At 45.4% G+C, this 17120-nt stretch overlaps 1 protein-coding gene and 1 long non-coding RNA gene across 2 annotated transcripts in view; both read left to right on the top strand.

Annotated features, from left to right (window-relative positions):
- LOC134437529 (uncharacterized) overlaps positions 1-17120 on the top strand; it is a 124727-nt gene that overhangs the window by 82050 nt on the left and 25557 nt on the right. The window lies entirely within an intron of this gene.
- LOC134437992 (uncharacterized) lies at positions 3545-5024 on the top strand. Its single transcript, XM_063187577.1, has 2 exons — positions 3545-3716; positions 3966-5024. Exons 1-2 carry the CDS (start codon positions 3545-3547, stop codon positions 4988-4990), a joined length of 1197 nt encoding a protein of 398 aa, XP_063043647.1. The 3' UTR covers positions 4991-5024.

Below are 17120 nucleotides of genomic sequence, written 5' to 3'. Positions count from 1 at the left end.
CATATACATTGTTTGCAGTACCGGTATAGATGCAGCTAGTGTGTTGATGAGTAATCCTAGCTCCTTTTACAAGTGGTATCCCCCTCTATTCCTGAAAGTGTAAGGACACACTGTCTTGGTGTGTGTGTGTGTGTGTGTGTGTGTGTGTGTGTGTGTGTGTGTGTGTGTGTGTGTGTGTGTGTGTGTGTGTGTGTGTGTGTGTGTGTGTGTGTGTGTGTGTGTGTGTGTGTGTGTACTGTATGTGTACGTGTAGTTATGTGTGGTTGTGATGTCTCTACAGATGAGCATGTGTGTGTTAGAGATGAGATGACTATATATCTACTGTAGGTGTTTTTTAGTGCAGTTGTGTATGTGTGTCTCTGAGAGTGTTTGTTTTTGTGTGTGTGTGTGTGTGTGTGTGTGTGCCCGCGTGCATGCGTGTGTGTATGTGCACGTGCGTGTGTGTGTGTGTGCGTGCGCGTGTGCTTATGTATGTGCGTGCATGCGTTTTTGTGTGTGTGCGTTTTTGTGTGTGTGTGTGTGTGAACAATTCGATGAAGGCTGGTGGTAAGTGTGTGTGTGTGTCCTTAGTCTTCTCCACCTAGGCCATGGGGGACTAACTAGGCAGCCTCTCCTCTCCTCTCCACTCCTCTCCCCCAGGCCCCCTCCACCTCCACACAGGCCCAGACGCTGTTAGTGTGTCCTGATTGGCATTTAATGTGACCGGGTAGCCTGGGGAGGCCAAGCAGGCAGACACAAACACACACACACACACACACACACACACACACACACACACACACACACACACACACACACACACACACACACACACACACACACACACACACACACCATCCAGTAGGTAGACAGACAAGGCCCACTGCTGAAACACTGAAACATTCATAAGGGGCTGCCCTTGGGGTGCTGCTGGTGGTGGTAGTGTAGGCCACTGGGGTCCTCCTACTGTTGAGTAGAGTGTATTAGACTCCAGCCCAGTGCTACTACAGTAGGCTACACCAGAGAGAGTAGAGAGAGAGAGGTTCCATTGGCCCATTGTTTCCGGGTTCTATTATTGGGGGGGGGGGGGGGGTGGACCTAGTCAGACCTAAGGCAGGGGTGCCCAACCAGTCGATCGCGAGCTACCAGTCGATCTCGAGGGGAGTGGCAGTCGATCGCGAGACATGTAATGTGACGGGGGAAATATTGTCTTTCAAAAGTAGGCTATGTAGCAAGCTGCTGGTACTGTAGGCCTATTGGTTTAGGGTGACCAGACGTCCGGTTTTTCCCGGACATGTCCTACATTTGAGACCTAAAAAAATGTCCGGGGGGAATTTCAGAAATATCCGGGATTTTGTTTCCCTGCCTGAAATATAGACCTAATTCATCTGCAATGTAATTTTCACTCCGTTCCATTTGACTGCACTCCAGGTTTCTCTCTACCGTTCACAAATTAGTCACGCCCTTCTCATCAAATCTAGCCACTTCGCACCATGTGTCCGAAAGAAGTAGCCTAGGGGACTAGCCAGCGCGCCCCATGTTTACAAGCGAAAGCGCATCTGTCCGCCGGGTCGACGGACTGCAATGCCGATAAAAACGCAAATGCACGTTCGCGGTGGAGTTGAAAAAAAAAAACGCGTGTGAAGCCAGGTATGAAGGTAATCTAACACAGGAGTATGCCTAGTAACACCACCAAATCCATCATTTAGGGAGGTACAAGTTTTGTCACACCTTGTCACAAGACTTAACCTAAAAATTCTTTCATGATCTGACATTTCCAAGTTATTTGCAAAAGCAATTTCTCGGAGCTAGAAGGACTCATTCCTGAGTTAAGAAATTAAGCTTCTTCTTCATCAGCTTCTTCTTCTGTCTATTGCCTTTGCAGTTATTGATAACGCTGTATTGGTTATCTTATTAATGGTAGGTAAAACTCCAGTTCCTCTCTTAATGGCTGCAGTGCCCATTGCTAATCTCTGAGCACCATGCCACTACAAATAGCCTATCTAAATAGGCCTAATGGATGACAGTGGAGGGGTAAATTGTGAGGTGTCTTATAAACATATTAAGCCTAAAATGTAGCCTAATAGAACTTCATTATCAATTCAGTTGAAAACCACAAATGTTGTGTTTTTTATATTTAGTTTCCAATGTTATATAGCCTAATGCCGTTCATCTTTGTGGGAAATGGCTGAGATGGGCCTACATGATGGTGAATCTATTTTTAAAAACCTAATGCAGAAATTAGAATAGGCCTAATTGAGCTGCATTGTTATGCTGTTAAGCTATTCCACTATAGGTGTTAGGCCTACTATCTAGGATTGTAACAAAGGCACACTCTGCATCATATGATCACACAAATTATGTGATAGACCTATAGGTGTAACTGAAGAGATTTTAATTGTCATTTATGGTAGACAAATGAATGTGCATGCCAAACAGTTTGAGTGGCCTTTAAACAAATGACCATTTTGGATGCGTTGATACTTTATAGGCCTACTATCATACCTCATACCCATATATACTTTCATACATGTAGATACACAGATACACCGATGACCACCCCCCCCACACCAAAAAAAGTGTCCTCCTTTTTACAAATCCAAATCTGGTCACCCTATATTGGTTAGATAATTAGTCCCACGGTAACACAGAATGAGGGCAAAGCATTAGGAAGTGACCGTCAAGGTATTGCAGTTGATTCATGTGTGCACACATGTAACATCGGAACAGTAACAGAACATGTGCGCAACGCGGCAATGTGCGAGAATCTTCGTCCAAATCGCTAGTCGAATGCATCACTGCTAACTGCGTTTACATCGCGTGCCGCGTGTAAGGGAAATGTTAGTTGCTGACAGTGACATGTATGGAATTCACTTCAATTTGTGCTGTTTCTTGCTCCAGTTGTGGACAAAACGATTGGACAAACTCACAATAGAAAGCCTTTGCTGTGCTACTGTCCCAGAGAGCTGAAAAAAAAAAACCTTCATAGAAGAAGTCATTCTTAACAGGGGTGTTAACCAATCCAATGAGTTCTCTCATCTCTCTCTCCCCCCCTCTCTCTCTCTCTCTCATAGTAAAGTGAACTTAACTAGCCTACTTTTTACCCATAACAAATGGTGAATTTCTGAGCCCTTTTTAATTTGTACCACTGAAGGCATGATGCTTCATCATATTTTAGAAATAGGACCTTTGTGCCTACATATGCATTTTATATACCAAATGTTTATCATTTTGAAATTGTTTCAGTTGTTTATGACTTGTGTATGACTGAAATTATCTCTGCATACTATCAGTGCTGCAATTGCTTTGTAAACATAGGCATTTTCATTCTGGTAAGTTACATAACATACTGTTTTTATTCATGTATCATTTCAAGTAACCGTTGTTGGCTGATCTGTAGCATGTAGCATGAGCTGAAGTAGGGTTGTGTTCCAGAGGGTTAGCCAGGTCCACTGAAACACAAAACAGTTGTCCTACTCCGTTTATTTTGTCATTATTTTGTCATTAGTAGTTTATAGTAGGGTTAATAGTTTTGGTTGTTTCACCAGGAAAGCCAGTAGATGCAATGTACACCTCCCATCCGGATTGGGCACCATCACTGCACCTGGGACACACTGAAACAAAGGCCACAGAAACGGCACGCTTGGAGAGACAGCAAGCAAGGAAGCGCCGAAGGACTGAGACCACATCAGCAGTGGATGACACAGTGATGCCTGAGACAACCATTGACACACCAGGTAAGGCCTACAAAACATGCATAAAGAAAAAATAACCTTGTGAGGGCTCTGAGGTCTTCTCTCCAGCAGGAGTGTGTCGTTAAGGATTATTACTATGTTACTCCCATGCAATGTAAATGGTTGTGAAATAACATGAATAATTTGACTTTGGAGTAGAGGGTCATAAGGCTTATATTTATTACAGTCTATTTGCTCTTGTTGTATTTGCATGACACACTGAGCTAAACAAAAACTGTCTGTGATCCACAGCTGAAGATTCACAACATGAAGCTGAACCGGGACCGGAGACAGAATGTGACCTCTGCCAGAAACGGCGCGATGAAATCAACCGTCTGCTGGAGGAGAACAGGGCCCTGAAATTAGAGCTTGGTCAGAAAAAAATGGATGAAGATTCCCTGAAGGGTGATAATGTGAGGCTGAGGTATTACACTGGACTACCAAGTGCAAAGATTTTCATGTCTCTCTTAGCCACTCTTCTGCCACTCATGACACGAAGCAGTAGAGTACTGTCACCCTTTCAAATGCTCATCCTCACACTCATGCGCCTCAGACTGAACTTGCCGATGCAACATCTAGCCTACGTCTTCAGTGTTGACAGGACCACCATCTCCAGAACCTTCAATAGCATGGTAGAACTTTTGTACTGCACCATCACACCTCTGATCGTCTGGCCAAGTCGAGAGGCCCTGTACACCACTATGCCCCATCAGTTTGTGGAAGCCTTTGGAAATCGTGTTGCTGTTATTGTGGACTGCTTTGAAATTTTCATAGAGAGACCATCAAATCTTACTGCTCAAGCTCAGGCTTATTCAAACTACAAGCACAACACAACTATGAAGTACCTTATTGGTATTACACCATACGGGACCATTTCTTTCATTTCCAAGGGTTGGGGGGGGCGCATCAGTGATAAGCATGTCACAGAGAACTGTGGTATTCTTGATAGATTACTACCCAGAGATGTAGTGTTGGCTGATCGGGGCTTTGATATTTCTGAAAGTGTGGGACTTATGTGTGCAGAGGTAAAGATCCCTGCCTTCACAAGAGGACACTGTCAGCTGGAAGCAAGAGATGTGGAGAGCACAAGAAAACTCGCCCATCTCAGAATTCATGTGGAAAGGGTGATTGGGGTTGTTCGGAACAAGTACACACTGTTGTCAGCAAAACTACCGATCAGCATTGTGTTGCCATGTGATGGTGAAGACGTAACATTTCTGGACAAGATTGTTTCTGTGTGTTGTAGTCTTACAAACATGAGCAAGAGTGTTGTGTAAAGTTGAATGTGTCCACAATAAAATGCCATGACACACAGCCAAATTTGAGTGCCTTTCTTTTTTATTTTCAAGTAGTGTAATGAAAGGTCAGTTTACTTTGACATCAGAATTTGTAATTGTAGTTAAGTCACACTAGTGCATTCCTGAGAATAAAGAACTGTGAATTGGAAATATTCAAGGCAAAAAATGGTAGAACACATAAAGTCTTAACAGTAGTGCAAAACAAGTGGTACAGAAAGATGAGAATAGTAGTGCATTCCTGCGAATAAAGAACTGTGCATTGGAAATACTTCAAGGCAAAAATTGGTACAAAACATAAATAAAGTCTTAACAGTAAGTAGTGCAAAACAAGTGGCACAGAAAGATGATGTTTTAACAGTAGTGCAATATCAGCATCTCAGAACACAGAACAGTGTGTTGAAACATTTTTCTGAAATGATGCGAGGCAAAATAACAGTAGTGCAATCTGGGAACACAGAACAGTGTGTAACAGTATGTTAGAACATAGAACAGTATGTACAACTGGATAAAAATAGTATGTATTAACAGTAGTGCAAAACAAGTGGCACAGAAAGATGATGTTTTAACAGTAGTGCAACATCAGTATCACAGAACAGTGTGTTGAAACATTTTTCTGAAATGATGTGAGGCAAAATAACAGTAGTGCAATCTGGGAACACAGAACAGTGTGTAACAGTATGTTAGAACATAGTATGTATTAACAGTAGTGCAAACAAGCTAAAAAAAATAAGGTGCCTACAGACAAGCGTCACAAAACCAGGAATTTTCTTTTGCTGAGTCTGCGTCAAGACCAACACAGTTGAGGTGAAACCACTGTATTGCACAGCTGCTGTTGTCACAGAGAACCATAGTGTCCTTTTCAGGCCCTCCGCACAAACACCACACATTCTCTTTATTTTTCTTGGTCTTCTTCTTTGACATTCTCGGCCGTTTTGGTGCTTGTGCAGGTGCTGGTTCAGTGTTCACAGCCAGAACTCTGGTGGCCTCCGGTGTGGAGGTGTCTCTGGTGTAATACTCACAGATGAGCTCGGGGAGGCAAACTTTGTGAAAAAATTCCTGTGCCTTCCTCAGACAGGACTCCCAGAAGCTGACATCTGGCAGGATACGGAGCACGGCAATGTCTTTCAGTGTCCACACCACAAAGTCACAGTAGGTTGCACCTGTCACAAACATCTGTGTCTGCACTTGTGTGTAGTACCTATGACCTTGTTTGAGCTGAACAATGCCATCAACTCTGTGGAGACAAAAGTCTTTGTCTGCGTCACAAGCCTCCTGGACAGTGCTGTGTTTGTGCTTAGCAGGGCATTTCACTTCCAGGCAGCCTTGTCCACAGCAGTCACAGCTAACTAGGCCATCAGGTGAGGCGCCTACCTGTGGGAACGCCGGGTTTATGCAGAAGCCAGACTGCTCGATCGTCAAGTTATCGTGGTGTGGTGCTTGTTGTTGAATGTATTCAGTGCGTGCTGTGTCTTCATGTGTCAGTCCCCACTGTGTGTCTGCTGTTGTAAAGTGTGCCTTTGGGTAGCACACATTCTTGACTGTGGACACAGCCGGCTTCTCGATGTTTGAGACCAGAACTGCATGCATGGTGGAGGCAGTCACTCTCCCTGCCCGTACCCCAAACCAGGCAGGTGCCTTGTGTTGCTTCATTGTACGTGTGCGGATGGTTTTGGCGTCTTCATGTGATACAGCAGCGACGTTGGTTACCGTCTCACAGTGCTGGAGGATCTCGTTCAGTGACGCATTTCTGAACTCAGGATCACGCAGCCGGACTTGCAGTGGCGTTGGCATCTTTGCTGGCTTGACAGGATCTGCATAGAATTTGTAATACTCCTCGGTTGCCGCCATGCATGCTGCTCGTTCCTCATGCAGATCTTTGAGGAGTGGCCCCCGCCCCAAGTCACTCAGTGTGCTCTGATGTGTGTATACTGCTCTTGGCCGTGAGCGTGGGCCAGGCATGGGAGTGCCATCATTTATTGCTCTATCCAGGGCAATGCGCTTGGCCTTCGCTGTTGTGAAGTCCATCTTGTGGGCAACCTCTCCCTTGACTTTCCTGATGGCGGATGGAACTGCCCAGTATGAAGGGACATCGGTGACAGTCTTCGTTCCACGTAAACGGACAGTAGCCTCTATGGCGAAGAGCAGAGCCCCAACATGGGTGCAGGATTCTGCGATCCCAGCCATGCAGGTACAGTGAGCGCAGAGTACATGGCCCTCACAGGTTAGGATAACCCAAGGCTTCAGTGGAGGGTCATTTTGGCGCATAGAGTGCATGACCTAAGGACAAAAAGATGGACACACGGTAAGTTGCCTTTAAGTGATAAACAGGCACAGGAAAATATGACAACATTGTAACAATGATTACAACAAACAATAAATGCTTCAGTGTGTTTCATTCTATGCAGGGCACACTCAACCAACCAAAACGTAATGTGTATGCCATTTTTGTACCATGGTAGGACAGTCATATATCATCTGAATGTAACTACAGTATCCCAGGACACGTACAGTCAGCATAAGATTTGTTTACATACATTTTTGATGTTTTACGTTAGTGCCTGCACCTATCTTATCACCACAACAAACAACACACCATGTTGAGACGGTAGCTTACCTTGGCTCTGACGATTGTGTTCTCATTCGGTTTGAATACTTCCATGTCGTAAACTTTTCCTTCTGTCAGATGTTTGTAAGCCTCTAGCGACTTGTAGCAGCGAAATTCCTCATGTGTGTAGGCACTGACACCACACACAAGATAGGAAAATATGTCCTCCCTCGCAAACGGTGGTAGAAGATCTTCCCCAACGCGCCACTCCTTGCTTGCTACTTCGTAGGGATCAAGTCCGTTTATGAAGCCCATCTTTTGCAGATAACGGTCCCTGGCTTCCCTCTGCAGTGTGTCTCGGTATATTCCGCATCCTTTCTTCGCTTTTAACATCGCTGTTTACTCGTTACTTTGTTTCTTTGTGCTCTTTCTCTGTGCTGTTTTACTCGGTCTTTGTTTACCGTAGCAACTAGCTATCAATATGGCGGCGTTCCCAGAATGCAACGCGCTGTGCCCGCCTCTTATTCAACACACTTTAAAAATACACTGAAAAGATACGGCCATAGTAGCCTACTAAAAACATTTTGTTCATAACAATGGTGATTAATGGTGATCTTAAATTTTCACACCGACATCCTTAAATTTGACTTGGTAGATCACGGCAGACCATCAACTTCAAAAGTAGATCTCGGTTAAAAAAAGGTTGGGCACCCCTGACCTAAGGACTGTTCTATTCAATGCTAGGAGCATTATGACACGCCCCTTTAGGCAGACCGGAACCTGGTCACGTTAGGTGCCCATAGAAACCTATTATGTTGGCATATCTCTATACTTAAAGAATCTCTGGCTACACCCCCTCTCTCTAACAGCAGATCTAGCTGCCCACCACCCCCTGGAAGAGGTCAGGCTCAGCCCATCTCTGTGAGGTGTACAACAAGACATACAGTAGAGGGCCAGCATAGACTATGAGCAGCCGTCCCCATTTGCTCATCTCTTCATACGAATAAGATATCTACAGCATGGTTTTTCGGCCATATGTGATGTAAGATCTTCCTACAAATTTTTGAGGTCACTTCAAAGACTGATCACTGAATAGTTGGCTCATCTGCCCGGCCAGATTGAGGTCCTGATTGAGTTAGGAGTCTGCAGCTGCTAGCTAGCTACCCATTTATCATCAAAAATGACAGTGTAATGCCAGCCGTTAGTCAGTGGTTTCTACAAAGGGGGCACTTGCTAGAGCCCGACATTGCAATTATTTGCACTATCCCCTGCACTTTATAGCCCTGAATATCAAAGCCCGTGGTGGTACTGCAGTTTTGTTGAAACAAGTGAAGATGTATACTAGTGATCCGTAACACATGTAAGTAGGTTGTTGAGGAGGGAGTGATGATTAGGTTACGTGTGGAGGAGAGCGGCTTTAACTGCAGGGCTGGCTTCCCTCTAGACGTGAAGGTTTTGGGCACAGAGCCCAAACCTCATCCTGGGTCTTCTGGGTGCAGATAGGAAGGAGAGGAGGAGGAGGAGGAGGAGGAGGAGGTACTGTAGGCAGCGAAACCTCCTTTCATCTCCCTCCATGCCCTCTCCAAAACTGTTCACCCCCTGGGGTGAGAGAGAGAGAGAGAGACAGTCCTTTTGAGTTTTTTTGTCTTTACCTTATCCAGAAAATAGGAGGAGAAATAGGAGGAAAATACAAAGGCACTCTCAAAGCCCCATGATGCATCTGTGTTGCTCTTTAACAGACTTCACTTTGGCCTCAGAAGTAGGGCATGCAGCTCCACAATACTTCCCATCACTGCTTTTTACACCCAGGCTGCCACGTATCAGTTGGCATTACGAAACAGGCGAGCTTTCTCCTGTTTACTCAACAAGAACTGGAATTCTGAATGTAGGTGAATTTATTTTGACTGATGTGCTATGAAAGACTAAACGAAATGAGATGTTAACAAAACATACAATTACAATTTCATGTGTTGTCAGGATAACCCACCGCGTTTGATGTTATAATGCTGCTATGATGTAGGTACTTCATTTAAATGAAAGAGAATATGCCTCTTGGAAAAGAATGAACTGTGCAAATTGTCATTTGGAACGGTGAGCTCAAAATAGCCCCTGATATATCCTTCAAGATGAAATTTATGAAATAAACGGTAAAAAAAATCAAGAGTCATTGTGTCGGCCACACAGCATGTGTATATTTACAAAATTGCCTATCGCCAACAGATCTCTTCAAAAGGCTGACAGTGAGCATTGCATTGCGCGCGTCAAGTGTCTTCAGCAGGCATGGTGCCTGGCTGGCGCTCGCTGCCTACCCGTCAGTTACGGAGCCAATCTATTTAGCGGGGAGCGCTTCAGTATAGCGCTGCTGCTGATGATGCTTATGCCACCGCCGCCGCTGCTGCTGCTGCTGCTGCTGCTGCGCCGCCATGTGTGGAAACATTTCTCCTTTCAACTTCACGCTACCTTGGGAAAGGCAAAACAAATCGCGCAGCGTTAGTCAGTTTGACGGCGGATGTGCCTCTCTGCCATGACAGGCGCTTGGACGCGGTGTTGGGTGCCAGCAGTTTGCATTAAGTTACACACAACGCTAATTTGAAGATACCTGGCTCCACTTCACTAGCATCGCAGGGGCTGATTTGGCTTCAATGACAAGCTCAATGCTCCTTTACCCTGATTACCCCCCAAAAGGGAGAGAGAGAGAGAGAGAGAGAGAGAGAGAGAGAGAGAGAGAGAGAGAGAGAGAGAGAGAGAGAGAGAGAGGGAGAAAGAGGGGCTGGGGGTAATTTGGAAAGAAGAGGAAAAAAAAGGAGGGATGTCGATTTTTTTGTATAATATCCAAACTCGCTTTTGGGCCTGCTGGCACATGCTCAGCTCTCAATTCCTGAAGCCCCTGAAATTGATTTTCAGCTATGATTGCGAGCAGTCAAGCTAATCAAAGCTTTTGAATAATTGCTGCAGTATGATCATCCCGCATGAATTAACAGTGGTGGTAGTGGAAGTCTTTTTTTAACCTCTCATATTTCGTGCTGAAAGTCATTGATTTCTCCTTATGACTTCATAACATACCTCTGAAATGGATTCCAGTTGTTGCGATGATGGCTTTTCATTTATAAAAAAAAAATCTTTACTTTCCACTAAAGCCATTCAACTGGAGGGACATTCTTTTGACGACTCAATAAATCACGGGCATTTCATTTCCCTTTAATCGTTACAAGTTTTTTAATTTACCCTTTTTAAATCTTTCAGCTATTTCAATAACTTGATGGCCCGTAATCACCCGTATTGCAGAAGAACGTTATTCCTGTCAGACTTACTGTGTGTTAACACACCCACCGTTTAGGACAGGCCTCATTGCACAGGCATGCAAACAACACGTCGGAGAAAATACAACAAAAACTGTTGCCAATTAACGCGATAATTTATTGAAATCGCCAAGCCGCATTACATTGGCTGCGTGACATCTCAAATAGGGGGCTGCTGGGCCGCTTGTTGTAACACATGGCTGGCGAACGAACAGGAAGAAGATATCACCCTGGGAGCCATGTTTTTTTTGTGTTCTTCGCCGGGTGAAATATGGTCTTTCGTTTATGTCCGTAATGCATTACTGTGCTGTTTGTGCAGGGGAGCACAACGATTGATTAAAGAGCGCGAGCCAGAGAGATTAATAACTAGGTCGGTCCGCTGATGACACCTATTGTTTCAGCAGGTATCCTGTGGAGGAGGGACTGTGCTGCTGCTTCACACAATCCAGCCCCCCCATCCCCCCAATCCTCCACCCCCTCCCAAAAACGTACCGTGGTGTAAAATATCATCCAGGAGCCCTTTCATTACTCTCCCAGCACCACAGACGGATGCTGCTAAACACTCATAAACTGTCTCTCTCTTTCTTCCGAGGATACTGCAGGAGTGTGTGTGTGTATGTGAGTGCGTACGTGTGCATGTATGCATGTGCGTCTGTGTGTCCGTGTTTGTGTTTGTGTTTGTGTGTTGGTTTGTGTGTGTATCTTCACACATACAGTATGTGTGTGTGCATGTGTGTTCGTGTGTGTGTATTTGTGTAATTGTGTGTGTCTGTCACCGTGTGTGCATTTTGAGGTGGTGGTGGGGTAGGGGGTGGCATGTCAGGTTTGCCCCTAAAAATACTTGTGTCTTGTAGTGTGTGACAGGATGTGGCTGGGTGACATAGAGGCTGGGGCCGCCGCCTCTGCTTAATAAAAGTGTCCGTGTCCCCGACAGGCCTGAGGAGTATGGGCCTGACAGCTAACACAGAGAAATGAACAGCCCTGCGGCCGCCCAACCGCCACGCTGCTACTGAGCCGAGCAGCCCGTAACCTTGGAAATGGACGTGTGTGTGTGTGTGTGTGTGTGTGTGTGTGTGTGTGTGTGTGTGTGTGTGTGTGTGTGGGTGTGCGTGTGGGTGTGCGTGTGCGTGTGTGTTAGAGAGTGTGTATTTGTGTGTGTACATGTACGCTTGTGTGTACATGTTTGTGTGGGTGTCGGTGTGTTCCTATATGTGTATTAAGTAGCATTTGTTTCTGTGTGTGTGTGTGTGTGTGTGTATTTCTGTTTTTGTGTGTGTGTGTGTGTGTGTGTGTGTGTGTGTGTGTGTGTGTGTGTGTGTGTGTGTGTGTGTGTGTGGGTGTGCGTGTGTGTTAGAGAGTGTGTATTTGTGTGTGTACATGTACGCTTGTGTGTACATGTTTGTGTGGGTGTCGGTGTGTTCCTATATGTGTATTAAGTAGCATTTGTTTCTGTGTGTGTGTGTGTGTGTGTGTGTGTGTGTGTGTGTGTGTGTGTGTGTGTGTGTGTGTGTGTGTGTGTGTGTGTGTGTGTGTGTGTGTGTGTGTGTGTGTGTGTAGGTGTGTGCGCGCGCATGTGTGTGTGTGTGTGTGATAGTGTGTCAGGGAGGGAGGCTGCCTCAGTTCTCTAACGGGCGTCAGTGCTATATAGGCCTCCTGAAGAGGAGATGGGGTCTGTTTCTGTACCCTTCACTCTCCCTCCACCTCATTCCCAACCCATCCTCTCTGTACCCATCACCACCTCCTCCTCCTCCATCCCCACCTCCTCCTCTTCCTCCTCCCCACCCCCCCTGTGATGTACTGACAGTGCTAGGTCACACCAGCAGGCGCTAGTGTCAGAGACGCTGTGACGAACTCAGCTGACTCCCTTTAAAAATGCCCTTTGTTGCGAAAGGCTGGGTGGATGTTAAAGAACGATTTTGACAAGATGCACTGACATCAAAATTTCTCGTCCTAAAAAAAAAAAACAGTCAGAAAGGGAAATAAAGAGATGGGGAAGACCAGCCCAGAAGCACAGTTTAGCTGTTTTAAGTTTACCAAGGCCCGGCGTGAAAGAGTACACAACCAAAAGGCATGCTTAAAAAGTGACAGAAATGGCGCGCTAAACAATTTGGAGTAGATTACATGAATCACCGCCCTTTCCCAGACCCCCTGCTGGGTTTTCTGACTCAGATTGGGCTTCCTGTTGTGAAGAAAATGGATCATCTCTGACACAGTTTCAGTCCAGGGTTTATATAACGTGTAGATCCCCGCTGTAAGGCTTTCTCCCTCACATCCTCTCTGCCTTCTCTTCCTGTATACAGTACATCTTTCTTTCTCGCTCTCGTTTTTCTCTCTCTCTCTCTCTTCATCTACCTCTTTTTTCGCTCTCCTTCCTCCCTTGCTCTCCTTCCTTCTTTGCACCCCGTGTTGCACTCCTCTCTCTCCGTTCCCTCTCTCGTTCAATCTATTTCTATCACTTCTCATCTCTTCTCCTCATCTCTTCTCTCGCCATCCCTCCACCTCTCTCCACTAAACTCTGCTCTCCACATATGTCTGCTGCTGCTTCTGCCAGACTCCTCCAGTGTTGGGCCAGGATGCAGCAGCAGCTGTGCTGGAGCGCTGCTGCTCTAGTTTCCTCTTCTGGTCCAGCGAGGGTGGCTGCAGCCGGTGACCTGTGTTTTTCGCTCTTTTGGACTGCTAATGGCTTGGCTCCGAGACAGGTCAATTATGAAGCCATCAGCAAAAATAAAAGCCAGTTGTGTGAGTTTATCTTCCGAACATGTGGTCTGTGGCCTCTGAAACGGTGTGGTCGAAGCCTTTTCCTGCACAAGCCCGAAGAATTTTGCAAGTACAGAATGTGACAAAGCTGTTACATACTTTGTTAAACTGTTCATAATTAATGTAACAGAGATTGTAAAAATTGGTATGATCAAAATACAATCCATAGTGGTTATTAATCTGTGTAAAAGGATTAAAGCGATTATAAAAATAGAGACACAGGAGCGACTGCATGCTTCAATATGTGAAGCAGGTGATATCCATCTCACCTACCATAAATATCACTTGAAGTGATATGAATCAAGGTATTAGATCAATTCATATTCTCCATTAATTGATGCTAATTCTGCCTGAACGTGGATAAAAGCGATAAGCCCAATAGCTGGGAATGCTCTGGCTTTTCATCATATTCCCGCAGAATCAATTATTCCCTTATATTAGACGAGATACAGAGGGAGGAAAGATGAATAAATTCTGTCAAAATGATTCAGCATTGTACGTTGTAACAAAACAATACGCTGGCACTTCGGGCAGAAGGATGGGGAAATTAAAGTGTAAAAAATTACTTTGAGGCAGGTAAAACGGATTTGGCAAAATAAAGAATTAATCCCATCACGGTATCAAAACTAGAATTTGTCTAAATCAAAAGAAACGGTTAGGGAAAAAGAATCCCTCCCTCTCTGAAAAAAAACAACAACAATTTAACAAAGTTTCCCGGCAAACAAAATTCCAATTAGTCAAATGGCGAAAAAAAGCCTGATGATATCTTAAATGGGCTTTCATGTTGGGCTTTTTCCGCCCTCTTTTTCCCCCAGGACAAGATTTGTTCCTCTTATTTAATTTACTGCCACCGTATTTTATTTATTTCGGTTGTAGCACAAATTGCTTTTTGACCTTGCGCACATGAGCAAATGGAAAAAAGCGCCGGCGCTAGTGCGAGTGTGTGAAGGTGCGGAGTGGAGCTGATGGGGCAGACGCATTAATCTTTGCACCTGGTGTGGAAATCTGCTGTGCTCAGGTCACAGCCCTATCCCCGCCCTTCTTACTTTCATTATCTTAAAAGGGCAAAAGGAAAAAGCTCACCCCCTTTATACGCAGGCCCACAGACACTCCCAGAAGCCCTGATGCGCGGCATGAGTGCACACACATGCACACATTCATGCACGCACACATGCATGCACGCACGCATGCACGCACACACACACACACACACACACACACACGCACATACTGCACACACAATGCACGCACACACACAGAGACACACACATACACACACATGGCTATTTCTGCTGTTTCTCTCCACCTCTATGCCCAAGCCTCCAAAAGACACCTAAATGCATACATGCACAAATATTCAGTTATTGATGTACGTGTAGGTAAAAGTAAGGACTAACTGTGCCCTTTTGTCAAAGTGTTAATAGCAGGATTACGTAATATTGCAAAGATGTACAGATCTGATGTAAATTTTCATGTCCGACAGCCCTATACCTTCAGAAGATACGGTACCTAATGAACTTCCTGTTCTTCATTGAACATTTTGAAAAGGAGGTTGCCTGTGAAGTCATTGTGATTTTGCTGCCTTCATGTTTCACATTTTTCTCTTTCTGTGTTTTTCTCCCTGCCTCCATCTCTCTCTCTCTCTCTCTCTCTCTCTCTCTCTCTCTCTCTCTCTCTCTCTCTCTCTCTCTCTCTCTCTCTCTCTCTCTCTCTCTCTCTTTGTTTGTCACAATCGCTTGTGTCTCTCCTCTGGTCTCCTCTCCTGTCTAATTTCCGCCCACTGTCTCTCGTGGCAGTATCCCTTCAGTGGCATTAAAATGTGAAAGTAATGATCTTTACAGGGAGCTGCGATGGGTGAATGGGTCGGCGATGGGGATATAGTGCCTCGCTCACCTCCAGGTCACTTCTTCCATTCAGGTCCCAGACAGCCCAGTGATCAGAAATCATTTCCATTTAATGACCGTGGGGGAGATGAGAAAGAAACGCCACACACCATGCCACACCGCGCGCGTGTGTGTGTGTGTGTGTGTGTGTGTGTGTGTGTGTGTGTGTGTGTGTGTGTGCGTGCGTGCGCGCGTGCGTGTGTGTAGGGAACACAGTGGGACACACAAAAGGGTCAGTTGTCCTGGGCCTATGGGCAGAGGGGGCCCATAATTGGGTCCTCATTAGATGTGTGTGTGTGTGTGTGTGTCTCTGTCTGTGTCTGTGTCTGTGTCTGTGTCTGTGTCTGTGCATGCGTAAGAGCATGTGCTCGTCTGCCTCTGTTGTGTGTGCAAACGTGTGTGTGTGTGCTTGTGTTTTTATGTGTGTGAGAGTCAGCGGGAGTGAGTGCCTGTGTCTGAGTCTGTGTTTGTGCTAACAAGCTAAGCTTAGAATGGAATATGGCCCTTTAGTGCCTTAGCAACTCCTTCCGTTTGTTGTCTGATTTTCCACATTTATGTAGTAAATTGTATATTGCACATGCAAATCTCCATATGTGTTCTTGATTAAAAAAACATTATCTTTGGACACATTTTCCAATTTCCATGTTCTCAACATGAGTGTAACTATTTACTTGTATGTGTGACTGTGAATTGTCCATAATTAGCCCAATAAACCTGTTTCTCTACAGTAAATGCATATCAAATGCATGCATATTATCCAGTGTGTGCGTGCGTGCCTGCGTGCCTGCGTGCCTGCGTGCGTGCGTGTGTGCGTGCGTGCGTGCGTGCATGTGTGTGTAGGGGTCCATGTGTGCTGGAGCTTAGCGTGCTACACTACTACGCTATGAGTGATCATTGTTATTGAAGCCAGACAACTGCCTTCCCCTTGCAAACCCATGTTGCTTTTCATTCCGTGCATCCATAATGCCTGCTTGGCTCTTGGCATTTACACCACACATTTCCATCACATGTGTAACACTCTGCATAGCTCCTCAGGCACGCACTCACGCACGCACGCACGCACACACGCACACACACACACACACACACACACACACACACACACACACACACACACACACACACACACACACACACACAGACACTCTCTCTCTCTCTCTCTCTCTCTCTCTCTCTCTCTCTCTCTCTCTCTCTCTCTCTCAAAAGTGGTGATATCTCACCACTGACTGCATTGTGTGTTGTGCTATACTCTCAGGCGTGAGCTGGGGCTCTATGGTGTGTCAACACCTCCTCACCGATGCTAATGTGGCCTAGCTGCGGAGAGATGTTTAAGCTCTTGACCAGAAACCCTGGCAATTGGATTGTGTTTGTGCCGTCATATCGCATTCAGCACACTTGACAGGTTTGTGTTGTTTCCAGTCAGTGGAGCGCCCCCCCCCAACTCTTTTGTGTTGTGAAGCAGAAATAATCTCAAACATTCTGACACTTGCTGTGTGGACTCACACGCCACTAAAGCTCTGGCCAAACATATTACATGTTAACGTCAAAGTGTATAGTTTTATTACTTCGAGGCATGCGTTAAAATGACATGGATGATCAAAGTTAGCTGACAGGATTGGATCATG

This window comes from Engraulis encrasicolus, chromosome 21, assembly GCF_034702125.1.
Source record: "Engraulis encrasicolus isolate BLACKSEA-1 chromosome 21, IST_EnEncr_1.0, whole genome shotgun sequence".
Lineage (NCBI taxonomy): Eukaryota > Metazoa > Chordata > Actinopteri > Clupeiformes > Engraulidae > Engraulis > Engraulis encrasicolus.
Note: the sequence above shows the minus strand (reverse complement) of the source record. Positions and strands in the feature narration are given on the sequence as shown.